Source organism: Dipodomys merriami, unplaced genomic scaffold (assembly GCF_024711535.1).
Source record: "Dipodomys merriami isolate MVZ:Mamm:240054 unplaced genomic scaffold, mDipMer1.0.p SCAF_57, whole genome shotgun sequence".
NCBI lineage: Eukaryota > Metazoa > Chordata > Mammalia > Rodentia > Heteromyidae > Dipodomys > Dipodomys merriami.
Window position 1 is genome coordinate 1,854,322 of NW_027206146.1, and position 20,590 is coordinate 1,874,911.

The 20,590-nt window shown below is 41.3% G+C and overlaps 1 protein-coding gene across 1 annotated transcript; it reads right to left on the bottom strand.

The window, feature by feature from the left end:
• Nucleotides 1-889: 889 nt before the first annotated feature.
• On the bottom strand, nucleotides 890-7,492 carry LOC138812407 (dual specificity protein kinase TTK-like). Its single transcript, XM_070000360.1, is given in 5 exon segments — nucleotides 890-1,114; nucleotides 5,841-6,972; nucleotides 6,974-7,039; nucleotides 7,209-7,293; nucleotides 7,384-7,492. Coding segments are annotated over 5 exon segments (1,617 nt in total).
• Nucleotides 7,493-20,590: the final 13,098 nt, after the last annotated feature.

Consider the following 20,590-nt stretch of genomic DNA (forward strand, 5'->3'; position numbering starts at 1 on the left):
CCTTCCCATTCTAGAGACCACACAGCTTTGTGTGCTCAGGGATAGAGCATTCTCTGCTGCAATGATCTAACACACCTCCATATATATATATATTACTTTTAAAGTTTTGCCAATCCTCAGGGCCATGGTGCTGTTCATGAGCCGGATTGTACTCAAGGCTAGTGCTGTACCTACTGAACACTGCTGGTGAATGGGTGGTTAATTGGAGATGAGAGTCTGATGGGGACTTCTCTTCCTGAACTGGCTTCAAACTGCGATTCTCATGCAGCTGGCTTGGCTAAAATGTTCATCCATGTTTTGTTTTCATGCTATTTTTGTGTCACAATAAAATCTATGATGTCCTAGATATGGAAGAGATGGCAGAAGCTGACGTTGACATGGGAGTTGCCTTCTTCACTCAGACTGCAGCTGGGTTCCTGGGGATCTCCGGTCTCCTTTGTTTTTACAGCTACACCCTCTACACTGAAAGGTGAGGGCCACACACCCCCCCTCCTCAGCCATCTGGTCATTGCCAACAACTTGGTTGTTTTATCCTCTGGGATCCCTCAGAACATGGAGGGATTTGGATGATGCTGCATGTAAAATTGTTTTGTATTTATTCAGAGTAGCCAGAGGGGTTTCTCCTAATGCCACCCGCCTTCTGAGTAGCTTCCAGGTCTCAAAGCTTTGCACTAGAAATGCTTGGTGGAAGATCACTACTAGATTCCCCAAGTGCTTTGGATTCTGTGGTTCCCTTTCTTGGGCCTTTCTGATCCTGGTAAATGTTTCTGTGGCTCTGAGAGTGACTGGCCCAATACACAAACGAAATGTCACTCTGCACATGCATTATAGATACTCCTCCACAATAGCAACCCCACCAAAACCATTTGTTCATTTATCACAGATAGTCTTATTCTCTTTCATTGATGTTATGTGCTTGGTTTTCAGGATGTGGGCCAGTGGCTGCATGGTCTTTGTTCTGCACAGACACAAGCTGATGGTGTGGCACATTCACAGCCATCTTCCCTCCCAAAGACTTGACCATGAGGTCCGGGCCATGAGCACCATCCTGACCCTGGTGAGCATGTTCGTCTCCTTGTACTGCCTCCCTGCCATTTTCACTCTTTGTATTGGTCTACATATGCAACCAGACCTTGGCTTATGGACACGGCTATGTTCCTGTGTGTGTGTTTTTCAGTTTTGAGCCCCTTTGTGCTCATCAGCAGTGACACTCGTATCACTCAGGTGTCTCATTCCTGCACTGAATCAAAGATTTTCATGATTACCTTAAACTAAGCCATTACATTCAATTTCCACTTGGTTCATAGGTTTGTTTTTGCAGCAATGGCATTTACACACTACGATCTGCACTGCAAGTGCAAAGGCTCAACTACTAGAGACCTGCTCTAATCTTTTTTTACTCTGGTTATTTTTGAGCTATACCCTAGCTTTATATCTAGCTCAGCCTGTACTCTCATACTCCTATTGTGTTTCCTGAAGTACCAGGGATGACAGATGTGAATGTAGATGCTGAGATTTTGTAGTTTACATAGTCTTGGGGAATTGTTTGTGCCCAGGCTGACCTATCGCTGCAACCATCCCAATCTCATCCTCACACATGGCTGGGATGATGGGTGTACACCACTACACCCAGCTACTATTAGAGGGGAGATCTTGTGATCTGTTTTCCTAGGCTGGCCTTGGATCCAAATCCTCCTGATTCAACCTTGCATGTGTGAGCCACTGCATCCACCTTGGATCATTCTTTGAGTATTATTATTATTATCATTATTATTAGTTGTTGTGGGGCTTGAACTCAGGACACTTTCCCAGAGCTCTTTTCACCAAGGCTAGCACACTACCATTTTGACCCATAGCACCACTTCAGATCTTTTCTGAGTAGTTTATTGGAGAGAGGAGTGTCGTGGACTTTCCTTCTAGGCTGGCTTTGAATTGCAATCCTCAGATCTCAGCTTTCTGAGTAGCAGGGATTCCAAGCGTGAGCCACCAGAGTCTGGCATGAATTTTTATCTCTAAAATTAATAAATGAGTGTAAAATAGAATGTGTTATGTAACAATCTGTGTGAAACTGACTGAAAGTAGACTTTGGGAGAATCTTAGCAGTGAAGTTCCTGCCTTGCAAGACACCAAAAAATTTTTTTTATTATTATTGTGAAAATACTGTACAGAGGAGTTACAATTACATGGGCAAGATAATAAGTACATTTCTTATCAAGCATTGTAGCCTCCTCCTTTGTTTCTCCTTCCCATCCCTTCCCATCCTCCCCCTTCCCCCCCCCCACCGAATCCTCCCTACCCCCTTCCCCCAGCACGAAAGTTTTAAAGTTCGTTTTCGACATAACAACTTGTATATCTCATTGTTGCAATGAAGACCCCCTAATTTGTTGCCTGAAACTCAAATAAAATAAAGTTATAGAAAATTTCAATGTAGGTAATGCGGCCTAATGATCTCTTACTGTTAGTTCACTAAACAAATATTGCATAAGGTACAATTGCTAATTTGCAGTAACTGAGATACCAGAAGATGAATGTTTTCACCCTATTATGCAGGAATTACTCGTCATTTTCTTCATTATCTCATGAATTGTGCTGAGTATGTGTAATGAATAGAAGTGTTAAACTTGGAAATAAAGTTTAATAGCACAAAAACAAAGTGTTGTTACTTATTGTTTTGTCACAAAGATACTTGAAAATATATTACCTTGAAATATATTTAGATCCAGTATCTTCAGGTAAGAAGAGTATTCTAGAATGGTCTCTCCTTTGGGATTTCAGAGATCTGAAGACATGGGACATGTTTCACCTCAACCAGGAGACATGGTGTCAGGTCAAACAGAAAACCTGTGTCACAGCTGATTCCTAAATGTAACCCAGATCAGTCCAGAATTCCATCCTGTCCTAAAATTCTGACAGACTCAGTGTGAAGCCAAGCCTCATGCACAATATCAGCAGTTCATCCTAAAGATGATTTACTCGATGTTCAAGTAAAATGTACATTGTATTTAACAAAGGTTCACAGGTTTATTTTTATTAAATTACTATGATTTTTACTAGAATATATATAATTTCATTGTGGTGATTCAAATATAGATAAACAACTATGTGTGATAGTGTATGTATTTGTGAGTGTCTGTGGGATTGTCTGTGTTGGAAGGCTTTTTACTACAGATGCAATCTCTTCTTTAGTTATTCAGATTTCCTGCTATTTCTTGATTCAGTTTTTCGTTTCTTCTTCCTTTTTTGTTCTGGTCCTGTGGCTTGAACTGAGGTCCTGGGTGTTGTCCCTGAACTATGCTGGATCACCACTAGTGCTCTACCACTTGAATCATAGCATCACTCATGGATTTCTTGTCATGGCTGTCTTCCAACAGCAATCCTCAGATCTCAGCCTCCTGAGTAGCTCTAATTATAGGTTTGAGGCAACAGTGTCTGCTTTCTTGAGTCAATTTTGACAGGAATAGTGTTCCTAGAAACTAACATTCCTAATTATATGTGATTGTTAGAAACCTTTTGGGGGGTGGCACGGTCTGTCTCTCTGTCTATCTCTTTCTTTTTCTGCCGGTACCAGGACTTGAATTCAGGGCTTGTGGTAGTTTAAATTGCTTACTCTGCTGGTCATCTGCAACTTTCTCCATGTAGGTTTTTCATGTTGGTTTTATTCTGTTTTTGTGTTGTGCCATTCTAGAGATTTGAACTCAGGGCCTGGGTAATCTCCCTGAGCTTTTGTACTCAAGGCTAGCTCTTTACTATCTGAGTTTCAGCCTCACCACCAGCTTTTTTGTGGTTATTTGAAGGAAGAGCTTCACTGGGTTTTCTGCCTGGTCTGGCTTCAAACATTGATCCTCAGACCTCAGTCTCCAAGTAGCTAAGATGACAGATATGAGCCACCTGTGCCCGGCTTGTAGGCTATTACGGAGATGGAGTCTTGTGGACTTTTGTGCTTGTTCTGATTGTAAACTGTGATCCTCCTAAACTCAGCCTCCTGAGGAGCTGGGATCATAGGACTGAGTGACTTTTCCTGGCACTGTTTTGCATTTCCACAGGTCAGGAATCATCTGTGCACTTCCATTTCTGGTTCAGTAATTTGAATCTTGTGGTTTTTCCTTTGCCAATCTAAGTAAAATTTTGAACAATTCTTTGGTCTCTTCAAGCACCCAATATTGGGGTTCACTGACTTTTCTTTCTTTTTTGTAGGTCGGTCATGGGGCTTGAACTCTGGTCTTGGGCCTTGTTCCTGAGCTCTTCCGCTCAAGGTGAGCACTCTACTGCTTGAGCCACAATACTACTTCTTGTTTGCTGCAGGCTCATTGAGATAAGAGTCTCAGAGACTTTCCTGCTTGGGCTGGCTTTGAACCACAGAGTAGCTAGGATTACAGGCATGAGCAACTGCTGCACTGCCCAGTTCACTGACTTATCTATTAATCTTTTTATAGCTTGCATTCATAGTTCTTTCCTTTCATATTGTGTTTACCTTACTATTATTTTCTTGCTCTGTAAGGAATTATGACAGGTGGATACTTTTGGAACTTTCTCTTTTGTAAGGTCAGGATCAAAGTTTCCCTCTCCACACAAACTTGGTTTCTATTTTCATATACAGATGCCTCTTAGATTTTGGCGATATGGTCATGCTGTTCACAGGAAAAGTGGCATTCTGGGTTTGTATATTCTCTATCTCTGAAGGTCAAAATGGCTGGAATAAGTGAGCAAGTGGAAAGTTTAAGAAACAACTGCCCAATAAATAAGTAGGCTAAAGACTTACAGAGAAACTTCTCTGAAGAAGAAGGAAGAAGGATGGCCAATACACACATGAAGAAATGCTCAAACTTTCTAGCCATAAAAGAAATGCAAATCAAAATAACATTGAGATACCACCTCACCCCAGTTAGAATGGCTAAAATCAAGAACTCTAATAACAACAGATTCTGGAGAGTATGTGGACAGAAGGGAACCTTACTTCATTGTTGGTGGGAGTGTAAACTTGTTCAACCACTTTGGAAAGTAGTATGGAGGTTCCTCAAAAGACTCCACATAGAGCTCCCCTATGACCCATCAATCCCACTTTTGGGCATTTACCTAAATGTTTACAAACAAGACCACACTAAAGTTACCAGCACAACTATGTTTATTGCAGCCTTATTTACCATAGCTAAGATATGGAACCAACCCAGATGTTCCTCAGTAGATGAATGGATCAAGAAAATGAGGTATATATACACAATGGAACTCTATGCCTCCATCAGAAAAAATGACATTGCCCCATTTGTTAGGAAATGGAAAGACTTGGAAAAAATTATATTAAGTGAAGTAAACCAAGCCCAAAGAAACATAGGTCCCATGGTTTCCCTTATTTGTTATATCTAGTATATGTATGAGTCAAGCAGTAAAGGTCAGATAATGTGATGTTAGGAAAATGAACCCTAAGATATGTATTTAAATATTTTTTCTTTCATGCATTTGTTTCTAACGCATTTATAAGATTATTTCTTTGTTGGTTTGTATGTTCCTACCCCACAGTATAACTCCTGCCTTCACTGTATTTGATGTCGGTATAATTTGTGGAGGGGAAGGGGAAAAACAAGTCGTTTAAATAAGGATACAGGTGGACCCGTTGCAACAATGAGAAGAACAAGTTGTCATGTCGAAAACGAACTTTGCAACTTTCGTAGGGGGGCAAGATTGGATTTGGGGGAGGGCAGGCTGGGAAGGGATGGGAAGGGTAAACAAAGGAGGAGGCTACAATGCTTGATAAGAAATGTACTCACTATCTTGCCTATGTAACCCCTCTGTACAGTATTTTTACAATAAAAAATAACAAAGAAAAAAGAAAAAAAAGAAAATACAGGGTTCTGGTTCACATATTCTGACTTTTTGGTTGACTGCCATTGTTTCTTTGTACTTCCTAGAATCTTTGGATCTTGATACTCTTTATCTTCTTCTAATTTAGTTAGAAGGCTTGGCTCAGTTTTATTCTCCAGGGTTTTTGAATCAGTAAGAAATTCAGAATTATTTTCATCTGATACCACATGCTCCTTGGGATGGATATTTTGAACAGACTTCAAACCTCTTGATTCATAGGAATCATTTCCACTGGGTTTAGATCCAGACACAATCAAATCTCGGCATTCTGATCCAGAATTTTGTCTTTTTGTAAAAGCTTGCACAACTGAGCTATCCATCTTCCCTTGATAATCTGGGCTGTTTAGAAGGTCAATTGGAACTTTTCCAAATGGGCAAGACAGTTTAGTTTTGTTAGTTTGCTTCAAAGGATTTGGAGGACCTATTTCTGCCTCTTGTGAGGGTATGTTCTCTCCATTAAATAACCAGGCTTTAGTGGCCAGTCCTCTGGAGTCACTGCCAATGTCCCTATTCGGCACATGTCCAAGAGAACCAGAGGAGGATTCCTGGGCTGTTAACATGTTAGAACCTGACAGACTCTTCTTCTTCACCTCTGAAAGCAGTTGCTTTTTTTTTTAGAGGTTTAGGTTACATATGGCAGTTTCCAGCATTTCCAGTGGGACTGCTCCACTTTCCACAGCTTTGAGCAGAAGTTGTTTACTTTTTCTGAAATTACCTTGAGAAAGCTCATACTGTGCAAAAGATATGTGCACAAAAACAAACCTATTGCACTTTGCTCTGACAATCTGAAAGTATTCACATGCATCATCAGGCTCTTGAATAGCTTTTAACTCAGCAAATTTAGTTTGAATTTGAGCAAAACTCTCATTTTTTCTATATTTACCAGGAGGTAGTGCTTCAATAGCTTGACTGAAATGACCAATCAATTTATTTAAAAGAGCATCATCTAAGGAGGCACTGTTTTTCTCTAATTTGAGCAAGAAATTCAACCAGTCCTCGGAGTTGTTCCCCATCATCATAATATGGTTAACAGTTCCTGAGTTATCTGTAGTATCAGCAGAGACTTTTGTCAAGCTTAGATAATCGCTAAGGCCTTCATTTTTAAATTTATTCTTTGCTCATGATGAAATCAATTGTCAATTCTCTGCCACTCCCATCTTCAGCCTCTATTTCTAAGGTGCACCTAGTCAGTTGAGTGAGCCAAAGTTCCACATCCAACTTTCTGATGATCAACTGCAGGTAAGTCTTAAGGACTTTCCAGCCCGAGCTGGCTTCAAACCACCATCTTCATATCTCAGCCTCCGGAGAGGCTAGGATCAAAGGGGAGTGTCACTGGTAGCTGGCAATGTTACACTCTTGAAGACAGAGTCAGCGATGCCTCACAGCCCCCAGCGGGGCCGATGATGCAGGGCGAGTATGCGAGCCAGTACGGGCCTCCTAGAAGCCACAGGAAAGAAAAGGAGTACATTTCTTATAAAGCTTTGTTGCCTCCTCTTTGTTAACCCTTCACATCCCTTCCCATATTACCTCCACAGCCCCCACCCGATTCTCCCCCACTCCAACAAAGTTGTAAAGTTTGTTTTTCGACATAACGACTTGTACATCTAATTTTTGCAAAGGGTCCACCGGTATCCATATTTGAATGATATGTTTTTGCCCTTCCCTTCCTTGGGCCTGGCTTACTTCACTTAATATAATTTTGTCCAAGTCTTCCCATTTCCTAACAAATGGGGCAATGTCATTATTTCTGATGGAGGCATAGAATTCCATTCCATGTGTATATATATATATATATATATATATATATATATATATATATATATATATATATATATATATAACACATTTTCTTGATCCATTCATCTACTGAGGGGCATCTGGGTTGGTTCCATATCTTAGCTATGGTAAATAAGGCTGCAATAAACATAGTTGTGCTGGTACCATAAATATGGTCTTGTTTGTGATCATTTTGGTAAATGCCCAAAAGTGGGATTGCTGGGTCATAAGGGAGCTCTATGTGGAGTCTTTTGAGGAACCTCCATACTACTTTCCAAAATGGTTGAACAAGTTTACACTCTCACCAACAATGCAGTAAGGTTCCCCTTGTCCACATCACTTCCAGCATTTGTTGTTATTAGAGTCCTTGATATAGCAATTCTAACTGCGGTGAGGTGGTATAACAATGTAGTCTTGATTTGCAATTCTTTCATGGCTAAGGAGGTTAAACATTTCTTCATGTGCCTATTGGCCATCCTTCTTTCCTCTTCAGAGAAGTTTCTCTGTAAGTCTTTAGCCCACTTATTTATTGGGAAGTTGTTTCTTTGAAGATTTGTTCTTGGAGAATTTAATTTTTTGGGTTCCAGGTATATCTTAGATATGAGACCTTGGTCTATTGTATGGCTAGTGAACACCTTGTCCCAATCCGTGGCCTTTCTATTGAACTTGCTAGCTATGTCCTTTGCCATGCAGAAGCTCTGCAATTTCACGCAATCCCATTTGTCCAACCTTTCTTTGATTTGTTGTGTTTCTGGGTCTTTATTAAGAAAATTTCGTCCTGAGCCAAGGAGACCTAGGGTTTCTCCTATTCCAACTTGTAATGTTTTCAGAGTGTCTGCTTGGACTCCGAGGTCTTTGATCCATTTGGAGCTGATTCTGATGCAGGGTGATATATAAGGATCCAGCTTTAGCTTTCTACAAGTAGCTAACTAATTTTGCCAGACCATTTACTGAACAGACTTTCTTCCATTTTATTTTTTTAGCTCCTTTAACAATGATTACATGGCTATAAGTCTGTGGGTTCATTTCTGGGTTTTCAATTGTATTCCATTGGTCCTGAAGTCTGTTCTTGTGCCAGTTCCAAGCTGTTTTGATTGCTATGGCTTTGTAGTAGAGTTTGAAATTTGGTATTGATATTCCTCCAGCACTGTTCTTTCTGTTGAAGATCGTTTTTGCTATTCAGAGTCTTTATTGTTCCATATGAATTTTTGGATTGCCTCTACTATTTCCTTGAAGAATGAGTTTGGGATATTGATAGGTATCGCATTAAATTTGTTTATCTTGTCAAGTGTTTTTTCTGCATCTATTCAGATAACCATGTGGTTCTTATCCTTGCTCTTGTTGATGTGATGAATTATATTAATTGATTTGCATATATTGAACCAGTTTTGCATCCCTGAAATGAATCCTTTTTGATCGTGGTATATGATTTCTTGGATGAATTATTGAAGTCGATTGTCCACAATTTTGTTGAGAAATTTTGCAGCAATGTTCATCAAAGGAATGGGTCTATACTTCTCTTTCTTTGATGAGTCCCTGCCTGGTTTCGGAATGAGGGTTATTATGGCTTCATAGAATGAGTTCGGTATTCAACTTTCTCTTCCAATTTCATTGAAGAGTTGGAGGAGTATTGGTGTGAGCTCTGCTTTGAAAGCCTTGTAGAATTCTGCTGAAAATCCATCTAGTCCTGGGCTTTTCTTAGATGGGAGGTCTCTTATTGCTGTTTCTATTTCAATGCTTGATATATGCCTGTTAAGATGGTTTAACTCATCTTGGTTTAGTTTCTGCCTGTCAATATTTGCTAGGAAAAGGTCCATTTCTGCCAAGTTCTCATACTTATTAACATAAAGTTTTGAGAAGTATTCCCTTATAATGTTCTGAATCTTGGTTGTTTCTGTGGTGATGTTTCCATTCTCATCTCTGAGTTTATTTATTTGGTTGTGTTCTCTTCTTTTTCTGATAAGATTTGCTAAGGGTCTGTCAATTTTGTTAATTTTTTCGAAGGACCAACTCTTTGTTTTGTTGATTCTTTCTATAGTTTTTTTTTTGGATTCTAATTCATTTATTTCTGATTTAATTTTGATTATTTTTATCCATCTACTAGATTCGGGTTTATCTTGATGGTCTTTTTAAGGAGGTACAGATGTCTCATTAAATTTTATAATAGGTACAAAAAAAGAGTTCTTTGATTTTGGAAGGGGGTGGATAGGAAGATCCTGTATCTCCCTTGTGTCCATAACCAGTCTCTAGTTGGAGTCTCTTGTCTGCTTGTGGGTTTGATTTTCCTGTGGCTTGGATGGTTTCTTAAGTCAGTTTGTTTGAGCAGGCAAAAAAATGCTCTGCTTTACACGGGTTTTTGTGATCCTCTTCCCAAGCTTGTTCAATGGGAGGGAGATCTGCTTTGAGTATCACAAAAGAAGGAGATGGCTGTTTCCTCTAGTTTGGAGATGCTGTGATGAGGCTAGGTTCTGGATAGAGTTGAGGCCTTTCAGCAAACAGCAGCTTTTCCCAGAGGAGCTAGCTTCAGAGAACACACAGAGCCCATCCTGCAGCCATTCTCGGGCTTTATGTTTACTGAATTTCAATTGACTGTCAAGGCTGCTGTAGGGAAGGGCAGCCTCTGGCTCTGTTTACCCAGTGAAGAAAGCCCCTCCTGTGGCTGGTAGCCAGAGCTCGGTGACTTTCCCCTGGGTGAAGTTGAGCCTGGCAGGTCAGGTTAGGTTCCTGTGACCCGCTAAATGACTCTTATTTTCTTCCAAGGCTGAGTTCAAGCTAGCAGCTCAGCCAGGCCTTTGTCAGTATCAAAGATGGAGATCTCCAATAGTGGGGGGAGGGGTGGTTTTCCCTCCTCTGTTACCTCAGAAGGAGTGAGGATGTCAGGCTTCTACTCACGCCACAGTCTTGGTTCCTGGGTCCTCTCTGGTCTGGGAACTGCATGATGAAGATGTCTGCTCCTTGTTAGTTCTTGCTGGTGTTGAGTAGAATCCACTAGCGTGCCGTGCTTGGCGCCTTTGCGTCGAACTCTCTGTGTTGTAGGTATGGCAGCTACAGATGCCGCTGCCACTGCTGCCACCAAAGCAGCAGCTGATGGCAAGTGCTCAGAGCTGTCTCCTTGCCTGGATTTTCCCTCTCTGGCCTAACTCTGTACTGTGATGGCACACTTGGTGTGATTCTCTGGCTTAGGACTGTTTACTGGAACACTGAAACTGCTTTCTAAACGAAAGTTTGTTTAGCCTCCAGCTTCTCCTCCACCATGTTCCGGGAACTCCCTCCAATTTGTTGATGTAGGAACTCAGAGCTATAAACTTGCCTCTGAGTATTGCCTTTGCTGTATCCCAGAGGAGCTGGTAGTTTGTGTGTTCATTTTTGTTGAATATCATGAACACTTGTATTTCATTTCTAATCTCTTCCATGACCCAGTGGTGGTTCAACAGTGTGTTCTTCAGCCTCCATGTGTTACAGGACTTTCTTTGGTGGCTTTTGGTGTTGAGTTCTAATTTTATTCCCTTGTGGTCTGAGAGAATGCAGGGTATAACTTCAATGTTTCTGAACTTGGACAAGCTTGCTTTGTGACCTAAAATGTGGCCTATTTTGGAAAATATTCCATGTGCTGCTGAGAAGAGTGTGTATTCTGATGCTGCTGAGTGAAATATTCGGTAGATGTCTGTTAAATCCAGTTAATCTATGCAGTTGTTTAGGTCTGCAGTTTCTCTTTTGAATTTTTGCCATGTTGGTCTATCTAGTGGGGATAGTGGTGTGTTAAATTCCCCAACAATTAATGTCTTTGGATCGATGTGGGTTTGAGAGAAAGTAGTGTTTCTTGGATAAATTTTGGTGCTCCGGTGTTTGGTGAATAGAGATTTAGAATTGGAATATCCTTCTGAGGGAGAGATCCCTTAATTAGTATTTAGTGACATTCTTTACCTCTTCTAACTAATTTTAATTTGAAGTCTATTTTATCTGATATTAGGATTGCAATTCCTGCCTGTTTATGGGGGCCGTTTGCTTGGTAGATTCTCTTCCAGCCTTTCACATTCAAAATGTGTTTTTTTATGGGAAAGGCGTGATTCCTGAATGCAGCAGATAGAAGAATCTTGCTTTTTAATCCAACTGGACAGTCTATGTCACTTAATTGGAGAGTTAAGCCTGGTAATGTTAAGAAATAAGACTGAGAGGTATTTGGGAGTTCCTGCCATTTAATCCACCTTCTTGTGGGCTACGGCAAGTGGTTTCTTCCTATGGTTCTTAGATTCTCAGTTTCTGTGTGGTTTCTTGTCCTTTATTGTGGTCTTGTTGGTTTTCTATGTGTAGGATATCTTTCAGTATCTTTTGTAGGGCTGGTTTGGTGGAGATATATTGTTTAGATTTTTCTTTGCTATGGAAGGGTTTTATTTGACCTTCAGTAATGAAGGAGAGGTTATCTGGGTACAGTATTCTTGGTTGATAGTTGTTTGTCTTTAGGGTATAGCATACATCATTCCAGGCTCTTTTTGCTTTGATTGTCTCTGCTGAGAAATCTGAGGTGATTCTAATTGGTTTCCCTTTATAGGTGATTGATCTTTTCCCCTGGACATCTTTAAGGAGCTTTTCCTTGGTCTGAATTGATACTGTGTGGATTATAATGTGACGGTGGGGTGTCCTATTCTGGTCTGGTCTATTTGGACTTCTAAAAGCTTCTGTATCTGAATAGGCCTATCTTTTGCATGTTTAGGAAGTTCTCTGCTAGGATCCTGTTAAACAAATTTCCTAGACAATTAAATTCTGTTTCTAGATGCTCCTCTATACCCATTATCCTCAGATTAGGCCTTCTGATGGTGTCTTCCAAATGTTGAATAGATCTATCATATTTCTTGGATTTTTTGGATGGTTGCATGTTCTTTCTCTATAATATCTAGGCTGTGTTCAATCCCCAATATTTGATCTTCTGCATGGTCTAACCTAGTATCAAGATTTCCTACTTTGGGGCTGGTAAGTTGGCTCAGTGGTAGAGCACATGCCTTACATGCCTGAGGCCCTGGGTTCGATTCCTCAGCACCACATAAGCAAAAAGAAAAAAGTTGGAAGTGGCACTGTGTCTCAAGTGGTAGAATGCTAGCCTTGAGCTGAAGAGCTGAGGGACAGTGCTCAGGCCCAGAGTTCAGGCCCCACGACCGGACCCCCAAAAAAATTAAAAAAAGAAGAAGACTTCCTACTTTGTTTTTTATTTCTTTTCCTTCTAATTGGTCGGCTTTGATGGCTTCAAATTCTTTGTTGCAGCTTTGTTTTAGATCTTGTATGAACTTCTTTATATCCTTAATTTGGTGTTACATGTTTGTTCTCAAATCACTTATTTGATTGGTTATGGTTTCCTTGGACTGCTATTCCTTCTGTTGTGCTCCATTCAGCATTCCCTGTGAGGTCTCCCTAACTTCTTTCAGTTTTCTCTTTATGTATTCCATGAATGCCTCTATTGACATGATGTGATGAGGCTAGGTTCTAGGTAGAGTTAAGGCCTTTCAGCAAACAGTGGCTTTTCCCTGAAGGGCTAGCTTCTGAGACACGAACAGAGCCCAGCCTGGAGCCTTTCTCAGGGTTTATGTTTACTGAATTTCAATTGATTGTTTAGGCTGCTGTAGGGAGGGGCAGCCTCTGGCTCTGTTTACCCAGTGAAGAAAGCCATTCCTGGGAGGGCAGAGCTTGCTCTTCCTTGGCTGGGTGACTTTTCCCTGGGTGGAGCTGAGCCTGTCAAGTCTGGGCAGGTTCCTGTGACCTGCTAAAGGACTCTTGTTTTCTCCCAAGACCTGAATTGGAGCTAGCAGCTCACCCAGGCCTTTGTCAGTATCAAAGATGGAGATCTCTGGTAATGGTGTGGGGGGATGGCTGGCCTCCCCTCCTCTGCTCCCTGAGAATGATTGAGGATGTCAGGGTTCTACTCACACTACTGGAGTGTTGGTTCCTATCTCATCTCTAGTTTGGGATCTGCAGGATGAAGATATCTTCTCCTTGTCAATTCTTGCTGGTGTTGAGTAGAATCTGCTCACTCAGGGCCAGCTTGTCTGGCAGGGGGCTGCCAGAATCCCAGAGACACAGAGGGCTGTCTGCAGATCACCAGCACAGAAGCCGCCTGAGGTACCAGTCTACAGACCAGCTGATCACGATGAACAGAGAAACTTTCGAGCTGGGAGTCTGCACAAAGATCTCCTCCCACCCCTCACTCTCCATCCAAGCAGAGAGGCTCCATCCCGTCAAAGCTACCCGACCCCATGGTGGGAGCCCCAGAGCTACGCGGTATGCCCACAGAACACCAGAGGAGAAGATCTGCAAGGAACTGGTGCAGATCTGGAGAGCGCAAACAGAGACAAACTCTAGTGCTCAGAACCTGCACAGAGGCTCCTGGAGTCCCAGAGACACAGGTCTCTGGGGGCTGTCTGTAGATAACCCCCACAGAAGCTGCCTGAGGTACCGGTGTCAGACCAGCCAATCATGACAAACAGAGAAACCTCCAAGTCTGGAACTCGGCCCCACAACTAGCTCCAGGATGAGTATCTCACAGGGGACAGTGTATACCTCAAGGGAGGCCAGAGCTGGTGGAAATCCCCAGACCTTGACCCAGAACTCCTACCCCAACAACTGGACCACAGGACCCACTAAAACTGGGAACTGTTCAAGAGCTCCACTAGCCCACAGAGCACACCCTGCTGGCCAGGTTAAAGCAAGAGTGTCCCTGGAAGGGAGCTTAAACGCCCAAGCCAGGAAAGAGGCCCTGGGTCAAGACACCCAACAGTGGAAGAAATTTGAACTGTGTACTCCAGGCTGCATAACATAGGCATGATACACAGCAGCACAGGTCCAACCGGCGTGCCCCGGGGCAGGGTCCAAAACCAGGCCTGGGGATCCAGTGCCTGAGCAGCACAAATAACCCCTCCCAACTGAAGTCAGAAGCTGAGCATACGCCTCAGTGGAGGGGAGAAAAACAGGGAACTTCACCCCCTGAGAAGCACACCTGTGACAACAAAAGACCCAGGGGCTGAGGACAAGAGAAGCCCAAACCCCACCAGAATCTGACCCATATATTCTAGGCTGGGAATTGGACAACACAGGCCATCTGCTCCTGATAACAGGCAGAAGCTCAGGCTGGTAAGTTGGCTCAGCAGTAGTGTGCTTGTCTTGGGTGCATGAGGCCCTGGATCTGATTCCTCAGCACCACATAAGCAGAAAGGGCCAGAAGTGGTGCTGTGTCTCAAATGGTAGGATGCCACCCTTGAGCTGAAGAGCTGAGGTACAGCGCCCAAGCCCAGAGTTCAAGACCACAACCGGACCAAAAAAAAAAACCACCATCAGGAGACTATAACAGACTCCTGCATCTGGGAGAGTGCATCCAGCACACCCAATCTTGCCAAGAGCACCTGTAGGAGCAAACAGGAGCAGTCTAGGCTGCTCAACCCTTCCAAAGGCGGGAACTGCCAGTGATCTACAGCAGAAAGCCGAGAACCCTACGTGGGTCAGACCAGCAGCTGGAGGTTGGCCCCCAACAGAACTGCGATCAGGTACAGACTCTCTCTACCAACAAAGAAACGGCAACCAATTAAAGACAGACATCTATTGACCAAAACAAAATTTCAGATCAGTCTCCAATAATCCCTGAACCACCATGTGAAAATCACAGAGAAAAATTACAATGTTTATCAACACCCAGGATAGCAAGCTACCCCAACAGCCAGCAGCCACCCAGGGGAGAGGCCCAGTGGGAGCCAAGGGGGAATGAAAGACAAAAGCTATATCCAAGGGATGCTGGAGGCAATGACTCAAGAAATAAAGTGAGAAATAGACCAGAAATGGAAAGAATACAGGGACAAACTATCAAAAGAGATGTAGGAACTCAAACACAAGGTACACGCATAAAATAGAGGCAGTACATACCTCACTAAGAAGTGAGATAAATACCAAAATAGAGGCAGTACATACCTCATTAAGAGGTGAGATCAGTACTTTGAGAACCAACATCGAATCCATAAAGGAGTCCATTTCCTCCATGCAAACCACAATGGAAACCACAGTTAACAGAGTGAACAAAATGGAATGTAGAGTGTCAGATACAGAAGACAGAATACACCAACTGGACCAAAAAGTGACAGATATGGAAAAATCACTTAAATTATGCCAAAGGGAAATTCAGGAGCAAGCAGATAGTGCCAAGAAATTTAACCTTCGTATAATTGGAGTGGACAAAGGTGAGGAATATCAAAGCAACGGAATGCAACACCTATTCAACAAGATAACGGTGAAAAATTTTCCCCATCTCAAAAAAGAACATCTTATCTACATAACAGAAGCATATAGAACACCTAACAAGCAAGATCCCAGGAGAAACACTTCTAGACATATTATAGTAAAAATGATAGGTTTGAATAATAAGGAAACAATCTTGCATGCAGTAAAAATGAAGAAGGAGCTATACTACAATGGGAAAAAAATAGAATCACTGCAGATCTCTCCATACAAACACTGAATGCAAGAAAGGCCTGGGAAAGTAACATACGAGCCTTCACAGCCAATAACTGTTAACCCAGACTGTTATACCCAGCAGAGCTAGCATTCACATTCGATCAAGAGCTGAAAATTTTTAATAGCAAAGAAAAACTAAATGAATACATAAACATTAAGCCAATATTACAAAGAATACTAAGAGGGGGAACACAACCTGAAGAAAGCAACCAAGAACAGGGACCCACACACAGACAGGCATTAATAGGAATCTAACTGAGCAAGCACAGGAAGAAAGGAAAGAAGAAAAACTGAGGAAAACAGGCAATGACAGAGACCACAATGCATCTCTCTATACTATCTCTTAATGTTAATGGGCCTAATTCACCAATCAAAAGAAAAAGAACTGCAGATTGGATCAGAAAACAAGACCCATCCCTCTGTTGCCTTCAGGAGATCCACCTCTCAGACAAATATACAAACGAACTCAGAGTAAAGGGTTGGAAAAGGATCTACCCATCAAATTCCCCCAGTAAGAAAGTAAGCATAGCTGTCCTGATACCTGACAAAATAAATTTTTCATTAAAATCAATACAAAAAGACAAGGAAGGACACTACATGTTAATATAGGGAACAATCCAAGAGGAGGATATTATTCTCATCAACTTATATTCCCCAAACATTGGTGCACCCAGATATGTTAAGCAAATACTCTCAAAATTACAGAATAAAATAGATCCCAATATGATAATACTAGGAGACTTTAACATCCCACTCTCACCAAAGGACAGCTCTACCAACCAGAGGATTGGCAATGAAGCTACCGAATTAAGTGAGGCCATACTTCAAGCAGAATTAACTGACATCTACTGAGTATTTCACCCTAAAACTACACAGTACACATTCTTCTCAGCAGCTCATGGAACTTTCTCCAAAATAGACCATATCATAGTTCATGCAAAGAACTTAAGCAAATACAAGGGGATCGACATAATCCCCTGTATCCTATCTGACCACAGTAGAACCAAGCTAACTCTCAATAATAAAGCATACTGCAGAAATTACTCTAATACATGTAAATTGAACAGCATACTTCTTAGCAATGCCTGGGTAATGGAAGAGATCAAAGAAGAAATAAATTTCCTACAACTCAATGAAAATGAAAACACTACGCAAAGAAACTTGTGGGACACAGCAAAAGCAGTCCTGAGGGACAAATTTATTGCCCTTAGTACCCACATCAAGAAAATAGAGACAGACCAAGTAAATAATCTCATGTTGCAATTAAAACACTAGAAAAGCATGCAAAAATAGAACCTAAAGTTACTAGATGGAGCCAGATAACCAAACTAAGAGCAAAGATTAATGAATTAGAGAATCGGAGAACCATAGCCAAAATTAACCATACAAAACGCTGGTTATTTGAAAAAATAAATGAAATTGATGGACCATTGGCAAGATTAATTTAAAAAAGAAGAGGAAACATATATTAACAGGATTAGGGATGCCACGGGGAAAATCACAACACGTACCCAAGATATCCAAACAATCTTGACGGACTACTTTCAAAAGTTATACTCTCTAAAGGAAGAAAACCTGGCAGAAATGGATGCATTTTTAGAGAAATACAAGTTTGCCCAAACTGAGCAAAAAAGAAGTAAATCAATTTAAAAAGCCAATATCCTACAACGAGATACAGGAAGCAATCAGAAGTCTTCCAACAACAACAAAAAAAAGCCCAGGGGCTTGGGAGGTGGCTCAGTGGCAGAGCACTTGCCTTGCACGCTTGAGGCCCTGGGTTTGATTCCTCAGCACCACATAAGCAAAAATAAAAAAGCTGGAAGTGGCGCTGTAGCTCAAGTGGTAGAGTGCTAGCCTTGAGCTGAAGAGATGAGGGACAGCGCCCAGGCCTAGAGTTCAGGCCCCACGGCCAGACCAAAAAAAAAAAAAAAAAGCCCAGAACTAGATGTATTCACAGCAGAATTGTATAAGACCTTTAAAGAAGAACTAATACCCATAATCCTCAAGCTCTTCAGAGAAACAGAGGAGGGAGCTATCCCAAACTCATTCTATGGAGCCAATATCACACTCATCCCCAAACCAGGCAAACACACAACCAAAAAAGAGAATTACAGGCCAATTTCCTTGATGAACACAGATGCAAAGATCCTTAACAAGATTCTAGCTAACAGAATCCAGAAACACATTAAAAACATCATACACTATGACCAGGGTAGGCTTCATCCCAGAGATGCAGGGATGGTTTAACATACGTAAATCAAAAAATGTACTCCAACAGATCAACAGAGCCAAGGTCAAGAATCACACGATTATTTCCACAGATGCAGAAAAGACCTTTGATAAAATTCAACATTCATTCATGCTAAAAGCTCTGGAGAAAATAGGAATAGAAGAACATTTCTTAAAACAATAAAAGCCATTTACGACAGACCAATAGTCAATATTATACTTAATGGGGAAAAGCTACAACCAATTCTCTTAAAATGAGGAACAAGGCAAGGATGCCCACTGTCTCCACTCCTCTTCAATATAGTCCTGGACATGATACTATACCTTCACGATCCCAAAAACTCCATCCACAAACTCTTAGAAATCATAAATCACTTCAGCAAAGTAGCAAGATACATAATCAACCCACAAAAGTCAGTTGCCTTCCTGAACACTGACAATGTACAAGAAAAGAGGGAAATAAAAGGAGCAACCCCATTCACAATAACCTCCCAAAAAATAAAATATTTAACCTAACCAAAGATGTAAAATAACTATTTAATGAAAACTATAAAAAGTTAAAGAAAGAAATTGCAGAAGACACTAGGAAATGGAAAGACCTCCCATGCTCTTGGATAGGCAGACTTAATATAGTGAAAATGGCAATACTGCCAAAATTAATATAAAAATTCAATGGAATTCCTATTAAAATCCCAATGACGTACATCTCTGAAATACAGAAAACAGTCCAAAAATTTATATGGAACAACAAAAGACCTAGAATAGCCAAAACAATTCTAGGGAATAAAGACAACATGGGAGGGATATCCACGCCAAACTTCAAACTCTACTATAGAGCCATAATAACAAAGACAGCATGGTACTGGCACAAAAACAGACCCGAAGACCAATGGAATAGAATAGAAGATCCAGAAATAAATCCACAGGCCTACAGTCAGCTGATATTTGACAAAGGAGCCAAAGACATACACTGGAGCTGGGAAAACTGGGCAGCTACATGCAGAGGACCGCAGCCTATCACCATGCACCAACATCAACTCAAAATGGATTAAAGACCTTAACATGAAACCTGAATCTCTGAAACTACTGCAGGATAGAGTAGGAGATACACTTGAACTTATAGGCACAGGAAGAAACTTCCTGAACAGAGTCCCAGGGTCACAACAAATTGGAGAGAGACTCAACAAATGGGACGACCTTAAAATAAAAAGCTTCTGCACAGCTAAAGCTATTGCAACCAAGCTAGAAAGACAACCAACTAATTGGGAAAAACTATTTACCAGCAATATATCAGACAAGGAGTTAATATCCAGTATATACAGGGAACTCAAGAAACTAATCCCTCTCAAACCTAACAAACAGATTACTAAATGGACAAGGGAACTAAAGAGAGACTTCTCAGATGAAGAAATTAAAATGGCAAAGAAGTACATGAGGAAATGTTCACCATCCCTGGTTGTGAAGGAAATGCAAATAAAGACAACCCTGAGATACCACCTTACCATAGTCAGAATGTCCCACATCCACAAGTCAGCCAATGACAAATGCTGGAGGGGATGAGGAGAAAGAGGAACCCTGTTACACTGCTGGTGGGAATGTACACTTATACAACCACTTTGGAAAGCAGTCTGGAGGGTCCTCAGAAAGCTAAAGATTGATCTCCCTTATGACCCAGTCATACCACTTCCAGGCATCTACCCTGAACAACAGGAAACAATATACAAGGACACATGCACCTCCATGTTTATTGCAGCACTGTTCACAATAGCTAGGATATGGAAACAACCCAGATGCCCCACCACAGCTGAATGGATCCAAAAATTGTGATATCTATGCACAATGGAATATTATGCAGCCATTAGAAATGACAAAATAATGGCATTTGCAGGGAAATAGATGGAGCTAGAAGAAATCCTGTTGAGCAAGGTAAGCCAAGAGCAAAGAGACAAACGGTACATGGTCGCCCTGATAAGTGGATGTTAAATCCAAACTGTTAGGTGATATGACAAAATTAACAGGACTTAAGAAACAAAGAACTTCCACTCATCTGGTCGAACCACTACTAAATAACCCCATGCTGCTGATCACATGTATGGTGTATATGTGTACACCATTATATGTTATAGACCATGATAGAGAACTTGCTCCAGGAAAGTTAGAATGAGTTTGTGACTTTGAACGAGCATCACTATCCCACAATACTGTGAAATTAGGGAATTTATGTAATCACAATAAAAAAAAAACA